The sequence below is a fragment of the Oncorhynchus masou genome, chromosome 23, assembly GCF_036934945.1.
Source record: "Oncorhynchus masou masou isolate Uvic2021 chromosome 23, UVic_Omas_1.1, whole genome shotgun sequence".
Lineage (NCBI taxonomy): Eukaryota > Metazoa > Chordata > Actinopteri > Salmoniformes > Salmonidae > Oncorhynchus > Oncorhynchus masou.
Genome location: NC_088234.1, coordinates 38,977,933 through 39,001,495, shown reverse-complemented (window position 1 = coordinate 39,001,495; position 23,563 = coordinate 38,977,933). Strand labels below are relative to the sequence as shown.

General features: G+C 40.6%; 1 protein-coding gene across 5 annotated transcripts; it reads left to right on the top strand.

Moving 5' to 3' along the window:
• The first annotated feature begins 7 nt into the window (after positions 1-7).
• Positions 8-23,563, top strand: LOC135510803 (mitogen-activated protein kinase 8-like). 5 transcript variants are annotated; one of them, XM_064932031.1, is made up of 12 exons: positions 8-190; positions 9,957-10,130; positions 12,145-12,274; positions 12,673-12,731; positions 13,117-13,255; positions 18,737-18,902; positions 19,089-19,160; positions 19,961-20,143; positions 20,227-20,351; positions 20,519-20,582; positions 21,044-21,124; positions 21,460-23,563. In XM_064932031.1, the coding sequence occupies exons 2-12, from the start codon at positions 10,003-10,005 to the stop codon at positions 21,621-21,623; spliced, it is 1,311 nt and encodes a 436-aa protein (XP_064788103.1). In that variant the 5' UTR covers positions 8-190; positions 9,957-10,002; the 3' UTR covers positions 21,624-23,563. The 5 variants fall into 5 exon arrangements, with proteins under 5 accessions (XP_064788103.1, XP_064788106.1, XP_064788101.1 ...); XM_064932034.1 differs by lacking the exon at positions 19,089-19,160 and adding an exon at positions 19,586-19,657 and having other exon boundaries at positions 9,952-10,130; XM_064932029.1 differs by having other exon boundaries at positions 9,952-10,130.

The following is a 23,563-nucleotide window of genomic DNA, read 5'->3' as shown; positions in this document are numbered from 1 at the left end:
TGTCTTCTTGCAGTGCGCGCTCGGCCTGTCAATGCAGAGAGATTGTAGTGAATTCCGTGAGGTCATGTTTTGTAGCAGGACAGCAGAATAGCCATCATTTATTATCCAAATAATTAAACTTAATTCATCTTCGAGGACTCGGACTTTTGTGGCTAATCCAGAACTGACATTCTGTATTTTGTTGACGGAGGTAAGCGTTATGTTTCCGCGCCGCTGTCCATGGTATTGTTTAGCTGTGGGGGAGGGTCGTTTTCGCCGCACCGCACACAATTTACAGATGCTGTTTGTTGTAAATAGATTAGAATTGTGCAATTTATTCTATCATATTTAGCTAAAAGCACAACGTGCCCAGGATTTAATGTTGTTGTACCACGATGATTTAGATAGCGCTCAAAATAAGTTATCCTGCTATGTGTAGCACAATACTGCATCGCATAGGCTCGGCTACATACAAGCTGTAATAACCAGGCTATTACCAAAAAGCCGGCTTTAGAAGTATAGACCCACTTGCTACATTGTAGCGAGGTTGGTCATTGTCATATTAGTGTCATGTTTTCAAGGCACCTGTGTTTGTTTTTACCTGGCAGTCACATCTACATATAACGATAAAGGGTCGGCTGGCCAAGGTTATCATGACTGGAGTTACATACCGGGGATTGTCAGGGCCATTAAATCAATTGATCACTACTGAATTATAAACAATCTGAATTGTCGATATTTAAGCCTGAAGATCTTCCCTCTGTCATTCTTGAAGTCTTGGCAACACGATGTTCAGTGTACAATGTTATGATGAAGGCAGCTATGCCTGGAATATATTTAAGGTACAATAACAATTGGAAAGTATAGGCCTAGTATTTACATATAGTCTAGTGCCAGAACAGGCTTATATTATTTTATGGTCTTATCTGTATACCCACCCGCTTATACAATAACATGTTCAAGACTTAAAAACCTCTTAAGGATCCAACCCATTTTTTTTCAGTTTTCACCTAAAATGACATACCCAAATCTAACTGCCTGTCTGTCAGGACCTGAAGCAAGGATATGCATATTCTTGATACCATTTGAAAGGAAAAACTTTGAAGTTTGTGGAAATGCGAAATTAATGTAGGAGAATATAACACATTATATCTGGTTAAAGATAATACAAAGAAAAAAACGTAATTTTTTTGTTGTTTTTTTGTACCATCTTTCAAATGCAAGAGAAAGGTCATAATGTATTATTCCAACCCATGCACAATTTAGATCTTGGCCACTAGGTGGCAGCAGTGTATGTACAACGTTTTAGACTGATCAAATGAACCATTGCATACCTGTTCAAAATGTTGTATCAAGACTGCCCAAATGTGCCTGATTGGTTTATTAATACAAGTTCATAATTGTGCACTCTCCTCAAACAATATCATGGTATTATTTCACTGTAATAGCTACTGTAAATTGGACTGTAAATTGGACAGATTAACAAGAATTTAAACTTTCTGCCCATATCACATATGTCTATGTCCTGGGATTTATTTTGTTACTCATGCTAATCACATTAGCCTATGTTAGCTCAACCATTGCGTGAGGGGGACCCCGATCCCGTAGAGGTTAAGCCCATATAGGTAATGACACTGGTGAACAATCTATTATTCTATATAAAAATACAGAGGGAAATGTAGGAATTTAATCAGATGGTTTATGTGTATGTTCCAATGTTACTTATTGCTTAGTTATACTGTATTAAAGGTCCAATGCAGCTGTTTTTGTGTCAATATCAAATAATTTCCAGGTAACAGAAATTAAGTAATTGTTTTCAATTAAAATGGTAAAAAAGGAAACAAAATAGGTTCTTAGCAAAAAGCAATTTCTCAAGCAATAATTTAGCTAGGACTGTCTGGGAGTGGCCTGAGTGAAGGGCCTAATTGGAGGAGCCTAATGGGAGGGATATGTAACCTGAAAATCAGCTGCTATTAACTAACTGCAATATGTAACCAAATTCACATAGAAATGTGTGTTATAGATCTGTCATTCTCATTGAAAGCAAGTCTATGACATGGTAGATCTGTTCTATGTGTGCTATTTCTATTTGCATGTCCCTCCCCGTCCCCAGTGAAAGTTGGCCCCTGGTACAATGATTCTCTACACTATACTTGCTTGTTTTGTCGCATAAACTGAAATTAAGTGATCTATTACACTTTTAGCAACCAGGAAATGGCAGAGCGATATCTGCATAGTGCATCTTTAACAGAGAGAAGGGAAAACTATTTGTTATTGGTGTATTAACTTACACCACCTGGTGATGTCGCCAGGTGGTCCAAAACCCCCACCCGTGCAAACAAGCAGAAATTGCAGGTGGTCTTTTCAAACACCTCTTACACTAAAATGGCACTATCATAATTTTCACAATTTAACGGTATTATTCCAAACTCATAGTATGGAAATATGTGTAAAACACAGGGAAATCACATTTGTGACTGGATTGCCCCTTTAATATCTTGAGGGGAGATTCATAATTGTGGATGTTTTGTCGGATATACGCTATAGTCAGTCCCTGTATTGGTGGGGCTCAGGATTGACTGCCAGTGTTGAGGGGCTGTTTATCATGTTAATTATGAAGACAACTGGAGTGGAGGGCCCCTGACTGTAATTGCAGGGCTGTAGAAGTGTAGCTGCCGGCCTGACTCATAGGCCCTTGATAGACCTACCTAATAATGCCAAGTGGAGATGGACAGAGAAAGGAGAGAGAGGAAGAGGGAGCTATAGAAAGGGGGAGAGAGAAAGAGAGCTGCTGTTGGTGCAGCCAGTCACTGACTGAAGTGGAAAGATAAGATACTGCATTTATAGCCCGTATTCATCATTTTGTCACGTAATGATTACACATAATAAACAGTCACTGTAATACATTAACAGGTATTACTGTTCACTGGTAACTGCATCTTACAGTAATTGACATCATCCAAGAGCTAAGTAGAACATTAGATCAATTGGTATAGCAAAGTTGGCTACATAATGTTATGCTTTATCCATTAACCATAGTATGTTTGTAATCATTATACAGCAATTGTTAATTTATTCATTCAGACTTACAGTATACCCATGCAGGTATATAACCTACAATTCCTACAAACCTATAACCCACTCACCTGATCCATCTGAACCATGATCGTATGAATGCCTGGCTTCTGTCTGATGATTGATATAAATAATTACTGTAACACTGTGCGGTGTGTGTGTGTGGAATCTGAGTGTTTACTTTGACACGGCGGGGGTTGTCTCTGATGCGCAAGTGTGACGTTAGCAGGACAGTCGGGATGTCAGAGGAAACAGCATGGGCTGAAACATATTTAGCCCTATTATGATGGACTAATCACAATGCATGCTTCCGTCCTCCCTTCCTTGGGAAACCACAGTTTTGAACTGATAAGATATGTGAAAGCTAATGAAACCCTTAGTGGCTATTACCTCCAATGGTAAAGAAGGATATATTTCAAAATGGAGGGAAATCATTGATTTACATTTTAGCCATTTAGCAGTCACTTTTCTCCAGAGCATTAGGATTAAGTTCTCAATGGCACATCAAAAGATTTGTTGCCTAGTCGGCTCAGGGATTCAAACCAGCAATCTTTCAGTTACTATCCCAATGCACTTAACCACGAGGCTACCACTAAGCTGCCTGACATGATAGGTGAACGCAGACGTTACTATCCAATGGTTACAAAAGATGTATTTTCAATGTAGTCAAATCGGGCCAATGTCTCTGGGCTTTAGTCCAGGTCAGACTGGGCTTAAGCAGTAATGAAAACTTACACTGAACAAAAATATAAATGCAACATTCAACATTTTTAAAGATTTTACTGAGTTACAGTTCATATAAGGAAATCAGTAAATTTAAATAAATGAATTAGGCCCTAATCTATGGATTTCACATGACTGGACAGGGGCACAGCCATGGGTGGGCCTGGGAGGGCATAGGCCCACTCACTTGGTAACCTGGCCCACCCACTGGGGAGCCAGACACAGCTAATCATTTTTTGCCACAAAAGGGCTTTTTTACAGACAGAAATACTCCTTAGTTTCATCAGCTGTCCAGATGGCTGGTCTCAGACAATCCCGCAGGTGAAGATGCCGGATGTGGAGGTCCTGGGCTGGCGTGGTTACACGTTGTCTGCTGTTGTGAGGCCGGTTGGACGTACTGCCAAATTCTCTAAAACAACGTTGGAGGCCTTGTTGATAGTGTTGTTAAGAAGGCTTATGGTAGAGAAATGAACAAAAAGCGAAATAAGCTTTTTGTGCGTATGGAACATTTCTGTGCTCTTTAATTTCAACTAATGACATATGGGACCAACAATTTACATGTTGCATTTATATTTGTGTTCAGTATAGATCAGTGAGAAGATGGGAGAGAGAGAAAGAGGGGGAAACACTAATTGGAGGGTCAGTATCAGTATGACCCCATCCCATTGAACCCTGAGCCCTGACAGAGATATTCTTCGGCTCATGTTTCATATACACATTTATTGAGAGAAGTAGACCACCTATGGTTCACACTCAGACCAGTGGCTTCTGAGGATATTGTATATTCCCACCTCCTCTGTTTGTAAAGTTTAAGGGACATTACATTCCGCTTCACGTTTTGTCAGGTGTTCTCATACCACAAAAGTAGTCTTATGTCAAGAAGAATCAACATCCCACACCATCCGTTGTTTAGATCCAGCTACAGTCCCTAGGGAAACTCTTCATACCCCTTGCACAGTTGTCACATTTTGCTGCCTTATATTTAAATATAAAATGGATTACAGTAGATTTTTTTCCTACTGATTTACACAACCTACTCTACACTTAAAAGTAAATCAAAAATACACTTTAAAAATGCATAAAAAACAAACAATGTAAATCTTGATTGCGTATGTCTTCACACCCCAGAGTTAATACTTGTTCAAAGCACCTTGGAAAGCAATAATTACAGCTGTGAATCATGTTGAGTAAGATTTCACCAACTTTACGCAACTCTTGGAGCAGCAAATATCCTTATTTATTTATTTATCAGCTTGTATATTTTGCAGATAGATTTAAAAAAAAAATGCAAATATATATATATACAGTATCAGTCAAAAGTTTGGACACACCTACTCATTCAAGGGTTTTTCTTTATTTTGACTATTTTCTACATTGTAGAATAATAGTGAAGACATCAAAACTATAAAATAACGCACATGGAACCACGTAGTAACCAAAATGTGTTAAACACACTTTGTCTTAATGATTTCACAACACACTGTGTGCCATCAGGCCTGTACTCAACCACTACCACATATCTACATGACAAAATCCATGTGTACGTATAGTGTGTATGTTATCGTGTGTGTGTGTGTGTGTATGCATGTGTCTGTGCCAATGTTTGTGTTGCTTCACAGTCCCCGCTGTTCCATAAGGTGTTTTTGAATCTGTTTTTAAAAATCAAATTTTACTTCTTGCGTCAGTTACTTGATGTGGAATAGAGTTACATGTAGTCATCTCTCTATGTAGTACTGTGTGCCTCCCATACTCTGTTCTGGACTTGGGGACTGTGAAGAGACCTCTTGTGGCATGTCTTGTGGGGTATGCATGGGTGTCCGAGCTGAGTGCCAGTAGTTTAGACAGACAGCTCGGTGCATTCAACATGTCAATACCTCTCATAGGTAAAAGTACTGCCTTGTTCTGAGCCAATTGCAATTTTCCTTTTCTGTGGCCCCTGACCACACAACTGAACAGTAGTCAAGGTGCGACAAAACTAGGGCCTGTAGGACCTGCCTTGTTTATAGTGTTGTTAAGAAGGCAGAGTATCGCTTTATTACAGACAGACTTCTCCCCATCTTAGCTACTACTGCATCAATATGTTTTGACCATGACAGTTTACAATCTAGTTTTACTCCAAGCAGTTTAGTCATCCCAACTTGCTCAATTTCCACATTATTTAGTACAAGATTTAGTTGAGGATTAGGGTTTAGTGAATGATTTGTACCAAACACAATGCTTTTAGTTTTAGAAATATGTAGGGCTAACTTATTCCTTGCCACCCACTCTGAAACTAACTGCAGCTCTTTGTTGAGAGTTTCAGTCACTTCAGTCGCTGTAGTAGCTGACGTGTATAGTGTTGAGTCATCCGCATACATAGAAACTCTGGCTTTACTCAAAGTCAGTGGTATGTCGTTAGTGAAAATTGAAAAAAGCAAGGGGCCTAAACAGCTACTCTGGGGAATTCCTGATTCTAACTGGATTATATTTGATAGGCTTCCATTAAAGAACACCCTCTCTGTTAGACAAGTAACTCTTTATCCACATTATAGCAGGTGGTGTAAAGCCATTACACATATGTTTTTCCAGCAGTAGACTATGATCAATAATGTCAAAAGCTGCACTGAGGTCTAACAGCCCCCACAATAATTTTATAATCAATTTATCTCAGCCAATCATCCATCATTTGTGTAGGTGCTGTGCTTGTTGAGTGTCCTTCCCAATAAGCATGTTGACAAATTTTGTTTACTGTAAATAGCATTGTATCTGGTCAAACACATTTTCCCCCAGAAGTTTACTAAGGGTTGGTAACAGGTTGATTGGTCGGCTATTTGAGCCAGTAAAGAGAGACTTTAGCTTTCCTCCAGGCCTGAGGGCACATGCATAAATTGAAGATTTAGGAAATAGGAGTGGCAATATCGTCTGCTATTATCCTCAGTAATTTTCCATCAAGATTGTCAGACCCTGGTGGCTTGTCATTGTTGATAGACAACAATATTTTTTCACCTCTCCACACTGACTTTACGGAATTCAAAAGTATAATTCTTGTCTTTCATAATTTGGTCCGACATACTTGGATGTGTAGTGTCAGCATTTATTGCTGGCATGTCAACCCTAAGTTTGCTTATCTTGCCAATGAATAAATCATTAAAGTAGTTTGCAATATCAGTGGGCTTTGTGATGAATGAGCCATCTGATTCAATATACTGTATGAAGGAGCTGAGGTGGCCTTTTTCACAAAATGTAATTTAAGGTGCACCAAAGCTTTTTACTATCATTCTTTATATAATTTATATTTGTTTCATAGTGTAGTTTATTTTTATTTAGTTTAGTCACATGATTTCTTAATTTGAAGTACGTTTGCCAATCAGTTGGGCTGCCAGACTTACTTGCCATACCTTTTGCCTCATCCCTCTCAATCAAAGGGGATTTAACCATTTTTACAGTCATTTTCTTAACGGGTGTGTGCTTATTAGTAACTGGAATAAGTCGTTTCATAAATGCATCGAGTGCAGCGTCTGGTTGCTCCTCATAACACACCACAGACCAGCAACATCATCAACATCAACATAACCACAAAACTTCTTGTAGGACCTTTTAGACACTATATTAGGCCCATCCTTTGGAACTTTGGCTTTCCTAGATATGGCTATTATATTGTGATCACTACATCCTATGGATTTGGATACCGCTTTAAAGCAAATATCTGCAGCATTAGTGAAGATGTGATCAGTACATGTTGATGATTTAATTCCTGTGCTGTTTGTAACTACCCTGTTAGGTTGACTGCCAACCTGATCCAGGTTGCAGGCACTGGTTACAGTTTTGAAGTTTTTTCCTGAGTGGGCGGTTTGATGATAGCCAGTCAATATTTAAATCACCCAGAAAATATACTTCTCTGTTGATGTCCCATACATTATCAAGCCTTTCACACATATTATCCAGATACTGACTGTTAGCACTTGGTGGTCTATAGTAGAGGTCGACCGATTAAGGGGCCTCCAATTTTTTTTAATGGACTGGATCATTATATTTCCCACTTGTATCCTGTTTCAGTAATAATTAAATCAGACCTTGTTGAGTGTCTGATAATCTAATAATTTACAGACGAGTGGTTAAACATGCTAATAACAGTCCTCTTGAGTATATATCCTTTGTGTTTGGCAAAATTGCTGAAGCTAAGTCAATTTGTTTGGGGATCATTGATGGACAGCAATATTCAAGTCTTACCTCAGGTTTTCAAACAGATTTATGTCAGCACTGAGACTGGACGACTCAGGAACACCCAACATCTTGTGGACAGCTGGTGTGTCATATGTCTTAAAATGTGTGTAATTTTCCCTCTGGAAAAACAAGTGTTAGTTTTTCAAAAGACTGATGCAGGTTTTCAAAAGTTTTTCACTGGGCTTCGCCCCTTTCATATTTACTTTTGGCCTGACACAAGTCCCCAGTCCCTGCTTGTGACAAGCATACCTATAACATAATACTACCACCACAATTCAAGAAAATGTAGAGGGCTTCACTCTGTGATGTGTTGTGTTGGATTTGACCCAAAAGTTTAATATTCTGCCATGCTGACTTGAAGTACAGTATAACTTTAAGGGCCATGTTGCAAACAGTAGTGATTTTTGTTGTTGTAGAAGATTCCTTTTTTTCACTCTTTCAAACAAGCCAGTAATGTGGAGTGAATGCAGTGTTGTTGATCAATGCACAGTTTTCTCCCTGCTCAGCCAATGAACTCTGTTGCTGTTTTAAAATCATATTTGGCCACATAGTGATATCCCTGAACAGTTTCCATTCTTTCCTGCAGCTCAGTTAGGAAGGACAGCCAGATCTCCAGTGATATGATACACTGCCTGCACATCATTTACCCAAAGTGACATAAAAATATATTTTACCTTTATTTAACTAGGCAAGTTAGCTAAGAACAAATTCTTATTTACAATGATGGCTTAGGAACAGTGGGTTAACTGCCTTGTTCAGTGGCAGAACGATAGATTTTTACCTTCTCAGCTCAGGGATTAGATCTAGCAACCTTTCGGTTACTGAACCAAAGCTCTAACCGCTAGGCTCCTTGCCGCCCCAAATTTCAGTGTCTATGAAATATTTTGGAACCTCCCCTGTCTAAAAATGAATCACTGACATGTTTTTAAAACTAATTGGTGGCTCTGAGGTTGAATCATTGTTTGCATATCACTATCTAACAGGGGGACCTTACAAAGACAGTGTAAGTTATTATTAAATAATGAGAACCACTACTTATGCGAACAGATGGACACCATTCAATAAATTGAGTGTTTTTTTCAGGAAAATATTTGCTCTTCACCCAGGAAGGTGTGTAAAGACTTACGCAATTAAAATATCTTTGTTTTCTATTTTTTATTTTTTTTCCGCACGTCTACAATTTGTCTTACGCTTTGAAAATGTGGAGCAGTTTAAGTAGATCTGTAGAAAAGAAAAAAATGTATATTCCTTTTTAGATTTTAATTTAAGGCAGCAATATGTGACAACTGTGCAAGGGTGTGAAGACTTTCACTAGGCACTGTATATACAATACCTCAACCAACAAAATCATTGAAAGATAAGCACCACAGATCTGGAAATTGCATGGTGCTTATCTTCTCCATTCATTTTTGATTGTGGCATATACACATGGCCTGGGACGTGGACTTATCTCAAAAAAAGATTGCTTCTGAGTTTTGAAAACATCTGATCATCTGATTTTTAAACCTTTTAGGTTTAAGAAGGAAAACTGTAGCATTGGATAAGGTTAATAAGAATAATAGGTTAACGCTGGAATCCTTAATTTGTGAAACTGCCATGTCCGTTCGGAATATTACTACAATAAAGAAGTTATTGCAAACATCAAACACTTTTTATCTGACATCATTGCACTCACGATAGGACAGCAGAATATGCCCTTTAATTTATTTATTTTTACCACACTGCCGAATGCAACTCTCCTTCGTTTTTATCAACAGCAAAAAAACAATAATAATGGCGCTGGGGCTGATCAGTGGTGCTATTTCCCCTAATGCAGATTTGATCTTAAAGCTAGAAACATGCACTTCCGAACATACCGTAGCTACCTGTGTTCTGTATCCTAAAAATATGTTATGCTCTCTCTCTCTTTCTCTGTGTGTGTGTGTGTGTGTGTGTGTGCGCGTGTGTGTGTGTGTGTGTGCGGGTCCATAGTACAGATAGCCTAGTTTGGATGCCCAGAAAGTAGCTCCTCCAGGTTTCATCATGAATAAAAACAAGCGAGGAGGAGAGAGGGAGTTCTATAGTTTAGATGTCGGAGATTCCACCTTCAAAGTTCTGAAGCGCTACCAGAATCTAAGGCCCATTGGCTCAGGAGCACAGGGAATCGTCTGGTAAGTGTAATCACTTTGCAATTACTATTTCATTACTGAGAAGAAAAAACAATGTGCTGGTGGGCTCAAATGGGTAAAATCTATAAGGCCATGGAGACTTGGTACAAAGGTACTCTTTGAAAAGGGCAGTCTATGACTGGCAGAAACAAACAAAGGGGATGAAGGTCACCCCTTGGTAAATACAAATTGTTCAATTGGTATGGTCATTTTTAGGTATATATCTTTTATGCTATTTGTATGATTTCTTGGGGCCAATTTGAATTATTCTTATATAATTTACTTTATGTTCACACCCCTGTTTAATTTCCTTGTGCTGTTATTTTGTTTATGTCACATGTTTTCTTATTGGTTATTCTGCCACTCAAATGTGATTCATAGAGCCCCCATGTGGACATTACAACCTTTACCCCCAGATGAAGGCTGACATCATGCCGAAATGTATTGGCGTTTGTTTGTTATGCTTTTAAATTTTTAGAAATAAATGCTTTTAATCAACAAGTTCATCAATTTGTTTTCTTCAAGAGTGCCTTGATGGAAAATGTCAGCCCCACGATACATTTGAAAAACCAAATCTAATTTGGTGGCATTGGTATAAAGTACTTAAGTAAAAATTCTTTAAAGTACAACTTAAGTAGTTTTTTGGGGTATCTGTACTATTTGTACTGTACTTTACTATTTCTATTTTTGACAACTTCTACTTTTACTTCACTACATTCCTAAAGAAAATTATGTACTTTTTACTCCATACATTTTTCCTGACTCTCCCATCGCTGCAACTCGAAGGCGAAAGTCGAGAGCCATGCATCCTCCGGAACACAACCCAGCCAAGCAGCACTGCTTCTTGACACAATGGCCACTTAACCCGGAAGCCAGCCGCACCAATGTGTCGGAGGAAACACCTGGCGACAATGTCAGCGTGCACTGGAACCGGCCCGCCATAGGAGTCGCTGTCGGCCAAGCCCTCCTCTAACCCAGACGACACTGGGCCAATTGCTTGCCACCCCATGGGTATCCCGGTGTGGCTGGCTGCAACAGAGCCTGGACTCGAATCAGCTAGTAGAACCTTAGACCACTGTGCCACTCGGGAGGCCCCTCCAGCACCCAAAAGTACTCATTACATTTTGAAAGCAGGACAGAAATGGTCCAATTCACACACTCAACCACTCTGCCTCTGATCTGATGACTCACTAAACACAAAGGCTTTGTTTCTGAATGATGTCTGTGTTGGAGTGTGTCCCTGGCTATGCGTACATTTAAAAAATTGTGCCAAATAGTTTGCTTAATATAAGGAATTTGAAATGATTTATACTTTTACTTTTGCTACTTAAGTACATTTTTGAAATTACATTTACTTTTGATACTTCAGTATATTTCAAACCAAATACTTTTATACTTTTACTCAAGTGGTATTTTACTGGTTGACTTTTGCTTTTACTTGAGTCATTTCCTATTAAGGTACAGTGTCTTGACTTTTACTTAAGTATGACAATTGGGTGTTTTTTCCTCCCCTTAGTTTTTTTCTGCCAGTCATATACTACTTCATTAATGTTTGAACAGTGGTTTGTGCCAGGTAATTACCAGTAAACGATGGGATGCAAAATAAAGTGTTGCAGTTTATTGTTTCCAAATCCTTTTTGCTTGAGATATTTTTGATTTATTTAGCCCCAATGGAATACCTTTATTTCAGATTCAATTGGTTTCCAAGGTAACATAAATTCAGAGCTACATACCAATTTCCCCCGATGTTTGAATTTGTCTAAACACTGTGGTGCTGAATCAATGGACCAAGGCTAATGCCAAAGCTGGTCCATCAATGGCAAAATGAATCATGGAATTAATTCATTTGGACAGTGTCCTCATTTTAGGTTATATTTCAAGGTCATATGCTGTAAAATACCCAATGAAAAGAAACACCAATCAGACATCCATTTAAAATCCTATTTACCACAGTCTGTATCACGCCATTGTCGCAGATGTGTTCATGTATTGCCATGTTCTTTGTCTTGCCTTTTAGTTCAGCGTATGACCACAACCTTGAGAGAAATGTGGCTATTAAGAAGTTAAGTCGGCCGTTCCAGAACCAGACGCACGCCAAGCGAGCGTACAGAGAACTGGTGTTAATGAAATGTGTCAATCACAAAAATGTAAGTCTGCCGAGCAACACTGGTCAACGACTTCTTCTTGCTGTTTCGATGATAATCTAGATGAGACTCTATGACAATGATGCTCGATTATGTTTATGATTGGCCTGGCTGGACAGGAACAGTAGGAATAATATGTTATGAATGTGTAATGATACTCAGAGAGATAGAACAGTATACAGGCATTTGCCATGGTAGCTTATATTGTGAAAATACAGAGGACTAGAACGCGGTTTCAGTCAATCAGCATCAAGGGACTTTTTATTGTTTTAGTGTATAATACGTTTGAAATTGAATTGATTACAAACATGTGGACTGTATTTTCTTACATTGAGGAAACTAATCTAATCAACCTGTATGACTTATGTTGTTGTGTTTATGTGCTTATGTTACCTCTACAGATCATTGGCTTATTAAACGTATTCAGCCCACAAAAATCATTAGAAGAATTTGCAGATGTGTAAGTACATTAACTGGTTTAGAATAACATGATAAACCTTTGACAGTGTAAAATGGTTACATGCTGTTAGGAATTAAGACATGGGAGGACCTTTTGAACAGGCCTGTCTGTCATCAGTGGCAGAATAACTGTGTGAAATCTCTCTGCCGGCTAAAAAAAAAACTGAAACCATATCATGACCAAGACTTGGCATCCATAAGGTCTTATTTATGCATACATGTAAGCTCTCTCTGTTCAAGCCATCCAGCCGGCTCCACAGTTACCTCACGATGAGGGTGTGTGCGCCCGCTCCTGTTTGTGTGTGTGTGTTTGCGTCTATGTGTGTGTGCCCGTATGTGTACGCGCATGTGTGTGCATATTCTCATCTCACTTCCTACCTGTGTAGATACATTGTGATGGAGCTGATGGATGCCAACCTGTGCCAGGTGATTCAGATGGAGCTGGACCATGAGAGGTTGTCCTACCTGCTGTACCAGATGCTGTGTGGCATCAAACACCTCCACAATGCCGGCATCATACACAGGGTAAGGCTCATGCTGGCTCATACACGCTAACGCTAAGCTAACATGTAGACACAGGGATCGCCTCATGCTGTACGTGCTAACACTTAGCTAACAGGTAGATGCAGGTTATGGCTCAGGGTAACACTAAGCTAATAATGTAGCTCATCATTATAATTTGTAGCTCGGGATTAGAAATTCTGGGGAATTTTTGTATTTCCTGGAAAAGTAAGCCCAAAGCTCTGATTACAGTAACTCCTCCACAAAGAGTAGGTGATGATGTCAGAGCTTTGATGTTGGCTACATCCACAGGAGATCAAGACGAACCGGCTAATGATCTAAACACTGCTTCTGCTCTAATTAACTGTGTTTGCGTCTGAAATGGCACCCTATTCCCAGGCTCTGGTCAAAGTAGTGCACTGTATAGGGAGAGATAGATTTGGGATACATATTTGGAGCAATGGAGCAGGTACAGTTGAATTCGGAAGTTTACATACACCTTAGCCAAATACATTTAAACTCAGTTTTTCACAATTTCTGACATTTAATCCAAGTAAAAATTCCCGCCTTAGGTCAGTTAGGATCACCACTTTATTTTAAGAATGTGAAATGTCAGAATAATAGTAAGGAGACTTATTTCTTTCAGCTTCTATTTCTTTCATCACATTCCCAGTGGGTCAGAAGTTTACATACACTCAATGAGTATTTGGTAGCATTGCCTTTAAATTGTTTAACTTGGGTCAAATGGTTTGGGCAGCCTTCCACAAGCTCCAGGGTTGTAGGCCTCCTTGCTCACGCAGGCTTTTTCAGTTCTGCCCACAAATCTTCTATAGAATTGAGGTCAGGGCTTTGTGATGGCCACTCCAATACCTTGACTTTGTTGTGCTTCAGCCATTTTGCCACAACTTTGGAAGTGTGCTTGGGGTCATTGTCCATTTGTGACCAAGCTTTAACTTCTTGACTGATGTCTTGAGATGTTGCTTCAATATATCCACATAATTTTCCTCACTCATGTTGCAGTCATTTTGTGAAGTGCACCAGTCCCTCCTGTAGCAAAGCACCCCCACAACATGATGCTGCCACCCCCACAACATGATGCTGCCACCCCCGCGCTTCACGGTTGGGATGGTGTTCTTCGGCTTGCAAGTCTCCCCCTTTTTCCTCCAAACATAACGATGGTCATTATGGCCAAACAGTTCTATTTTTGGTTCATCAGACCAGAGGACATTTCTCCATTTTCTCCATGTGCAGTTGCAAACCGTAGTCTGGCTTTTTTTCATGGCAGTTTTGGAGCAGTGGCTTTTTCCTTGCTGAGCAGCCTTTCAGGTTATGTCGATATAGGATTCGTTTTACTGTGCATATAGATACTTTTGTACCTGTTTCCCCAACATCTTCACAAGGTCCTTTGCTGTTGTTCTGGGATTGATTTGCACTTTTCGCACCAAAGAACGTTCATCTCTAGGAGACAGAACACGTCTCCTTCCTGAGCGGTATGACGGCTGTGTGGTCCCATGGTGTTTATACTTGCGTACTACTGTTTGTACAGATGAGCGTGGTACCTTCAGGCGTTTGGAAATTTCTCCCAAGGAGGAACCAGACTTGTGGAAGTCTAAATTTTTTTCTGAGGTCTTGGCTGATTTCTTTTGATTTTCCCATGATGTCAAACAAAGAGGCACTGAGTTTGAAGGTAGGCCTTGAAATACATCCACAGGTACACCTCCAATTGACTCAAATGATGTCAATTAGCATATCAGAAGCTTCTAAGATCATTACATAATTTTCTGGAATTTTCCAAGCTGTTTAAAGGTACAGTCAACTTAGTGTATGTAAACTTCTGACTCACTGGAATTGTGATACAGTAAATTATAAGTGAAATAATCTGTCTGTAAACAATTGTTGGAAAAATGACTTGTGTCATGCACAAAGTAGATGTCCTCACCGACTTGCCAAAACTATAGTTAATTAACAAGAAATTTGTAGAGTGGTTGAAAAACATATTTTTATGACTCCAACGTGTAAAACTTCCGACTTCAACTGTACACCTTAGACAAGAATGGGAAAATCCCAATGAATAATCTTGATTCTATAACACTGTAACTGGTTTGTATGTCATACTACTAAGCTGCTAGCATACATGCAAATCTGTGAAAGATGACTCACTATACTATTGTAGTTCAAATGGTGTGACTAATTACTGTTGTTAATATGGTGAGGAAAATGGATGCTGACGGTTTTATAATATATTATGTTGACGCCACTCCAATACTCCTACGTAGCTTCACTAATGTCCCCCATCTGTCGCTCTCATTGTTTATGTTCCCTTACCATCAGTCAATCAATAAATCAAATGTATTTATAAAATTCTTACATAAGCGGATGTCACAAAGTGCTGTACAGAAGCCCAGCCTAAAACCCCAAACAGCAAGCAATGCATGTGTAGAAGCACAGTGGCTAGGAAAAACACCCTAGAAAGGCTGGAACCTAAGAAGAAACCTAGAGATGAACCAGGCTATGAGGGGTGGCCAGTCCTCTTCTGGCTATGCTGGGTGGAGATTAAAACAGAACATGGCCAAGATGTTAAAATGTTCATAGATGACCAGCAGGGCCAAATAATAATAATCACAGTGGTTGAAGAGGGTGCAACAGGTCAGCACCTCAGGAGTGAACGTCAGTTGTCTTTTCATAGCCGATCATTCAGAGTATCTCTACTGCTCCTGCTTTCTCTAGAGAGTTGAAAACAGCATGTCTAGGACAGGTAGCACGTCCGGTGAACAGGTCAGGTCAGCCGCAGGCAGAACAGTTGAAACTGGAGTAACAGCACGATCAGGTGGACTGGGTATAGCAAGGAGTCATCAGGCCAGATAGTCCTGAGGCATGGTCCTAGGGCTCAGGTCCTCCTCCTCCTCTTCCTCCACCCTCCGAGAGAGAGAGAGAGAGAGAGAGAGAGAGAGAGAGAGAGAGAGAGAGAGAGAGAGAGATTCATGAGACGTTGAATGAATTAGAAAAAGCTATAACGGACAAAATAAATCCATTTTACTAACCAGGAGCTCTATAAGAAACTTCAGGCTCTCTAATTTAAAAAAGCATGCGGACCTGATGGCATCCTAAATGAGATGCTCAAACACTAGTGCAAAGTTTCAATTGGCTATATTAAAACTGTTTAATTTGAGTGTAGTTTATTTCCCTGACATCTGGAATCAAGGACTCATAACTCCAATCTTTAAAAATGGAGACAAATTTGACCCTAACAATTACAGAGGCATTTGTGTGAACAGTAACCTGGGGAAGGTTTTCTGTAGTATTATAAATGTAAGAGTTCTAAACTTCCTAGATAAGAACAATGTCTTGAGTAAAAGCCAAATTGGATTTATACCAAAACATCGCACAACTGATCAAATTTACACCCGACACACCCTGACAGATAAACATGTCCACCAAAATAATACCAAAATATATGCTTGCTTTATCGACTTCCGAAAAGCATTTGATTCTATTTGGCATACAGGACTGATCTACAACACTTTCAATAACTTTGTAGGGGGTAAAACATATGACATAATTAAATAAATGTATACTGGCAATACGTGCAGCATTTAAATTGGCAACAAAATAATATAATTCTTTAACCAGCGGCGGGGCCTTTGTCAGGGTTGCAATCTGAGCCCTGAACTCTTCAATATTTACATCAACGAATTGGCCACTATTCTATAAAAATCCTCAGCCCCTGGTGTTAGTCTCCACAATTCAGAAGTTAAATGCCTACTCTTCACAGATGACCATAGCACATGGCCTACAGCAGAGCCTGGGCCTGCTAGAGCAGTACTGCCAGACCTGGGCCCTGGCAGTAAACCCCAAAAAGACTAAAATACTGGTTTTCCAGAGAAGATCCAGATCTCAGGGAATTAGACCAAAGTTCTCAATTGGTACAAAATATATAGAGTACTGCACACACTACAATTACTTAGGTTTAAAAATAAGCTCAACTGGACACCTTAATGAGACAGTGAATGAACTGAGAGAGAAAGCACGCAGGTCATTCTACGCCATTAAAAAGCTAATTCAAATTTCTCAAACTAATTGAATATGTCATTGAACCAATTGCACTTTATGGCAGCAAGGTGTGGGGTCCGCTTGCAAAACAAGATTTCATCAAATGGAACAAACACCCCATTGAAACCCTGCATGCAGAGTTCTGTAAGATTATCCTACATGTCCAGAGGAAAACTACAAACAATGCATGCAGGGCAGAATTAGGCCAATATCCACTAACAATAAAAACTAAAAAAATTAAGATTTGGAAACATCTAAAATACAGTGACCCCCTCTCAAATCATTACCAAGCCCTGCAATGCTAAGAGCTGAGCAAAGAAAAGAGTCCCCTCATCCAGCTGGTCCTGGGGCTGAGTTCACAGACCGGTTCTACTAACACACTGAAGCCTTAGGACCAGAACATCCAATCAATCAGGATAAACCAAATTACAACACAGTCAAAACAAAACTATATTGCTTATTGGGAAACACAAGCACAAACACAAAGCAAAATGCAGTGCTATCTGCCCCTAAATCGACAGTACACTGTGGCTAAATATTTGACCATGGTTACTGATCAAAACCTTAGAAAAACCTTGACAAAGTACAGGCTCAGTGAGCACAGCCTTGCCATTGAAAAGGGTAGACACAGGAAAACCTGGCTCCCTGTAGAGGAAAGGCTGTACAACCACTGCACAACAGCAGAACCTGAGACGGAGCTGCATTTCCTGACAAAATGTCAGGGAAGAGTGTAATTTCCCCAAATTTAAAACCCTTATTCAAGGTTTCAAAGACCTCTCTGATGAGAGTAGGCTACCCGTCCTGTTGGGGGAGGACGCAGAGAGCTGTGGGTTGGCAGCGCACTACATTGCTGCCTGCCACAAGTTGAGGGACAGTGTCTGACAGACCAATCAACCTGCACATGTACTCTACTGTATGCTTATTGTTATTGTTGAATGTATGGTTATTTTGACACTTGGTTATTGTTGTTACTGTTGTCCCGTTGACAATTTTGATTCTAATTTTTATATTGTAAATATCCAAAATAAGCTTTGGCAATATGTACATTGTTGCATCATGCCAATAAAGCAAATTGAATTGAATTGAATTGAATTGAGAGATTAAATTCACACAGGGCATCGGATAAGACAGGAGAAATACTCCAGATATAACAGACTGACCCTAGCCCCCGACACATAAACTATTGCAATGTAAATACTGGAGGCTGAGACAGGAGGGGTCGGGAGACATAATAGCGAAAACATATTGCCAAGACTGCAATAATGCTCTCTGATGGAGATTCTGTCTGCCAGAATATTTTAGTAAAAAATGCACTGGAACACACTTCCCAGGCTACCTACACCCCCCCAGAAATTGTGGTGTGCAGCTGATAAGTCGCTTAATGACAGTTTTGGCCCTGCTATTGATGATGATGACAACGTTGATGATATTGATCTCTCTTTGTCCCTCCTCTAGGATCTGAAGCCCAGTAACATTGTGGTGAAGTCAGACTGTACATTAAAGATCTTGGACTTTGGCTTGGCTCGAACAGCGGCTACAGGTTTACTGATGACCCCCTATGTAGTGACTAGATACTACAGAGCACCAGAGGTCATATTGGGGATGGGCTACCAGGCCAACGGTCAGTACCTTTCAATCAAACAATGAATAAATGGATCAATCAATGAAATATTTATTCTACCCATAACAATTGTATGCGTTTATCACCACTTCAGAAACAATGGTCTCTTTATTAACGGCTAAAATCTAATTAGCTTGTTTCTGTGTCTCCACCCCCCTCCCCTCCTCTTCTCCATGTTGTAAACAGTGGACATATGGTCTGTGGGGTGTATTCTGGCAGAAATGGTCCGTCACAAAATCCTGTTCCCAGGAAGGGACTGTATCCTTAGTGCTTCTGGCTGTGAATCACCTCCTTATTAAGTAATAAAACAGTTTGCCACCTCTGCGGAGCTATTTCTCTTCAGTCTCTCAGTTTCCGAAATGGAAAATCAATCTCACGTCCTGATTTCCTGCTTCTTCCTTCCCATTTTGACAGAGGGCTCCGTCGCTCGAGACTTGCAGATTCTTCATGCTGCATCCACTCTCACTCTCATTTACCCAATGTACTCATTCAATGCTTCTCTTTCGTTCATCAGATGTATCACTCTTTCCGTCTTCTGTTTCATTCATCTGATTTATTTGCGATATCCATTTTTTTTTGTAATCCATAAACTCTTTACTCTCTCATTTCCTTCCTCTGTTCTTCATTCCCCCCACCCCCCCTCTCCGCTGTGCTTGCATGTCATCTCTCCATTCATCATGTAGTGGACGTGTGGTCAGTGGGCTGTATTGTGGCTGAGATGGTCAGAGGTAGTGTGCTGTTCCCAGGCACTGACCGTATCCTTTCCTCTTTTACCATGATATCATTTTTTAAATCCTGCCTGTGTGTTTTTTACCATGTTCATACCATCAACCACTGCTCTAAAGCACACCGCTTTTGCTCTCCACCCACCACCATATCCACCATATCCAAGTACAGCCATGCTCCCATCCTCCCTCCCCAATAATCACCTCAGCTTCTGCCGGCACATACAGATAGTTCTAGAACATAGGGATAGTTCTGGCAAAGTAGTTCTCTAACAAAGTAAAAGTGTGTGTTTGTTGGAGAAATCTGTGTGTTCCCTAACTCCACCCGCTCAGACATTGACCAGTGGAACAAAGTGATAGAGCAGCTCGGGACTCCACCCCAGGAGTTCCTGATGAAGCTCAACCAATCAGTGAGGACGTATGTTGAGAACCGACCGCGCTACGCAGGATACAGCTTCGACAAACTCTTCCCGGACGTCCTCTTCCCTGCAGACTCAGAACACAACAAACTGAAAGGTACTGGAGACTAAGAATGTGTGTGGGTAGGGTTTGTGTGTATGCATGTGCTGGTCTGAGCTATATTTTCTCTCCATTCCCAGCGAGCCAGGCCAGAGATCTGCTGTCTAAGATGTTGGTGATTGACTCGTCTAAGAGGATCTCGGTGGACGAGGCCCTGAAACACCCCTATATCAACGTGTGGTACGACCCAGCAGAAGTGGAGGCAGTAAGTGTTTAACAAGTGGTGTGATCTATTGTAGGGGAAACTTGGAAATTGGACTGAAACGGTTGACACTCCTAGTCAGAAGAGTGAACTACGGTCAATGGTTTGATGTAGGGATGAACCTTTCTTCCCTCTCTTCTCTCTTTCCTTTGCTTTCTTTTTCCTCTCAGCCTCCTCCAAAGATCACAGACAAGCAGCTGGATGAGCGAGAGCATACGGTGGAGGAGTGGAAAGGTTAGAGACGTTACTACAACTATCACTTTTCACTAGACATGGGGGTCACATACATATGTCAACGACTTTGAAATACTTGAATGTATATGCCCGATTTATCTTGGAGTTTGCACTTTTAGGACTTCATTTTGGTTCCATTGTACCAGAGGAGCTTTCACTTTTCACGACAACATTTTCACTGTAACGTTGACATTTGACTGGTTTACGACTTTTCCATGTTATTTTATGGTGTGAAACGTGATGCTGCAGAGCTGGCCAGGTTCAACGGCTGGGTGTAAATACCACTGTCACCGGTTTTGCCTGGGTCAGGGTCCAGTAGGATGAGGTCATACTGATACTGACCCCCCCAATGGGTGTTTATTATCTTCCCCCGGTGATGATTTCTGTGTTTTGTTACTTGTCATGAGGGCAAATCTCTCTCGCTCTCTCTCCCTCCCTCCCTCCCTTCACTCTCTTCCTAGACCTGATCTGGAAGGAGGTGTATGAGTGGGATGAGTGGACCAAGCAGAATGGAGTGATCAGAGGACAACCTCCTCCTTTAGGTTAGTTAACACACTGTTTCTGATGTTTTTTATTGTACTTATGTGAGCTGGTCTCTGCTGTTATTGTATTACATTTCACTTTGAAAAACACCACGAGTAAAACGCTGTTACTGAAAGGGAGCATGCAGATCTGACTCATAGGAGGGAGGTGAATTATGTAGTTGGATACTGTAGGGGGGTTGCTGCACCCCTTACAGACTTAGAGGGGCTCTTCCGGCACCCTATGGTGTGTGCCACACAGGTGTATCTTAAAGGACAGTGTGTGTGTTTGTAAATGTGCGTGCTAGTACCTAGCACAGGTGTATCAGTCATCCTGTGTGTTTCTCGCAGCACAGGTGCAGCAGTGATTGACAGCTCCCCTCAGCCCGCCTCATCCTCCTCCTCGGCCAATGACGTATCCTCCATGTCGACTGAGCCAAGTGATCCCACCATGACCTCTGACACGGACATCAGCCTGGACAGCCACACCTCCCTGGGAGCACTGGCCTGCTGCAGATAACACACGTACACACACACACACACACACACACACACACACACACACACACACACACACACACACACACACACACACACACACACACACACACACACACACACACACACACACACACACACACACACACACACACACACACACACAGCCCTACACATCCTGTCATAGTATACATAGTTTGAGACACTTAAGGGTCCTTTGTTAAAAACATTTTTTTTATGTACAGCTTCTTTTAACTTCTTTGTCTCCTATATTCTGTATTGCCGATTGTGTACATGCTGTAAATTATTATATTTATTTATTTATTTTCTTGTGTCAGCTTCTGTCCCTCCAAGCTGTGTACAGTATTTCTATGCTGTAAGTTGTAGTCTTTTGGATCTCACAGTGGATGGAACTTTTTCCCCCTTTTCTCTATTAGAAAGTGTTTCCTTACAAACACATATTTTATTTTCTAGTATTTAGTGGTCATCTCTATTTAAATGGATCCTAAAAACCATTGAACATATTTCGACACCCTGTTACTCTGCCTACCCGTAGCTGTAGTGTTCTGTAGTCATGACTACAACTTTATTTTTTTCTAGTAATGGAACATCTCTTTATTTATTATATGACTGTAATTGTAACGTTTTTTGGGGTGTTGGATCTGGACATAGTTTTGTTATCAAATGTTAATGAGCAGATATGGGAGTATGGGAAGGCAATAAAATCACCTGGCCCAAATACTTTAGACACTGTCCCCTCTTTGTTGCTTGACTTCTTCAACCAGTTACAATGTGCTCCCTGTCCCTCCTGCTTGTCCCTCACCCTTTGACGTTTGCAGTAGTAGTAGTTCTGGATAAGTAGAAACACCTGTACAGTTCTGCAAACGTCAAAGGGTTGGGGCCAAGGGTAGCGGTAAGGGACCAATTTGGGACAAATTGGCTGCTTATGTTTTATTGTTGGGGCCAGGAGTCTTTCCTCAGGTTACATGACCAGGCAAAACCCCTAGCCCTAATTCATTCGATTTGATTTAAGTGCTCTTACAGTTGTCTGCGTTTTTTTTTTTAGCCCCTCTCTATCTCGCTCTGCTGCTGAGGCACTCGAAGAGTGTTTTGTTAGCTTAGTACGCCTGAGGTCCTCTCTCTGTGCCGTCTCTGTTAGAGGACTTGGTTTTCATTAACTACCTCGCCTATATGAGTTTCTGACTGACATAACAGTCCACGGCATACGGTCTTAAAAAAACAAATGTGAATAAAGTTTTATTTTTTATTTATTTATTTGGAAATGTACAATTATCAATGTTAGAAGACTGCTAGTATTGTACGTACTCACTGGGCACAGACGTCAATTCAATGTCTATTCCATGATGGTTCAACATAATTTCATTGAAAATGACGTGGGAAACAATGTTGATTCAACCCGTGTGTACCATGTATATACATTTATTTTTGTTTTATTTTCAGTTGATGTGCAATGCCTATGATTTGTAGACTATAGAGTAGGTAGTGAGTGGTTGATTTGTATGCTAGATGGATGTTCTCCAGGGGTTTCAAAAGGTTTGCCGTCAGCCATGTTTTCCTTTTTCTAGATGAAGACGTATTTGATGGCTCGATTCCAAACCGATCCCTCACCCCTCTTCTCAACGTTCAATCCCTATATGACCTGTGTATGTTTGGAACTGGGCCCCATCCCTGGCTGTGGTCAGGCCTATCACACACCAGAAACATGGCTGCGTTCAGGAGGGCTCAATACTTTGGAACGTTCAGATGGAATCTGTGGAATCCGTCTAGTAAGTTTCACCCTCCTGAGCGCAACCCAGGTTTCGTGGTGTTTTCCGCAAAGGCCAGTTGTATAAATTTTAGCCTTTTGATCTGGACAAGGCCTCACTACAGACTTAATGTACACACTGGAAAAAGTTAGACAATGTCAACCTGCAACTCCTGCAAATAAAGGGTTGAATTTGA

What these genes read in the sequence shown, in the direction of transcription:
- LOC135510803 (XM_064932031.1), top strand. Translation starts at nt 10,003, where the DNA reads ATGAATAAAAACAAGCGAGGAGGAGAGAGGGAGTTCTATAGTTTAGAT. An exon ending in GGAGCACAGGGAATCGTCTG is followed by an intron (nt 10,131 to 12,144) that starts GTAAGTGTAATC and finishes CTTGCCTTTTAG; the next exon opens with TTCAGCGTATGACCACAACC. An exon ending in TACGGTGGAGGAGTGGAAAG is followed by an intron (nt 20,583 to 21,043) that starts GTTAGAGACGTT and finishes CTCTCTTCCTAG; the next exon opens with ACCTGATCTGGAAGGAGGTG.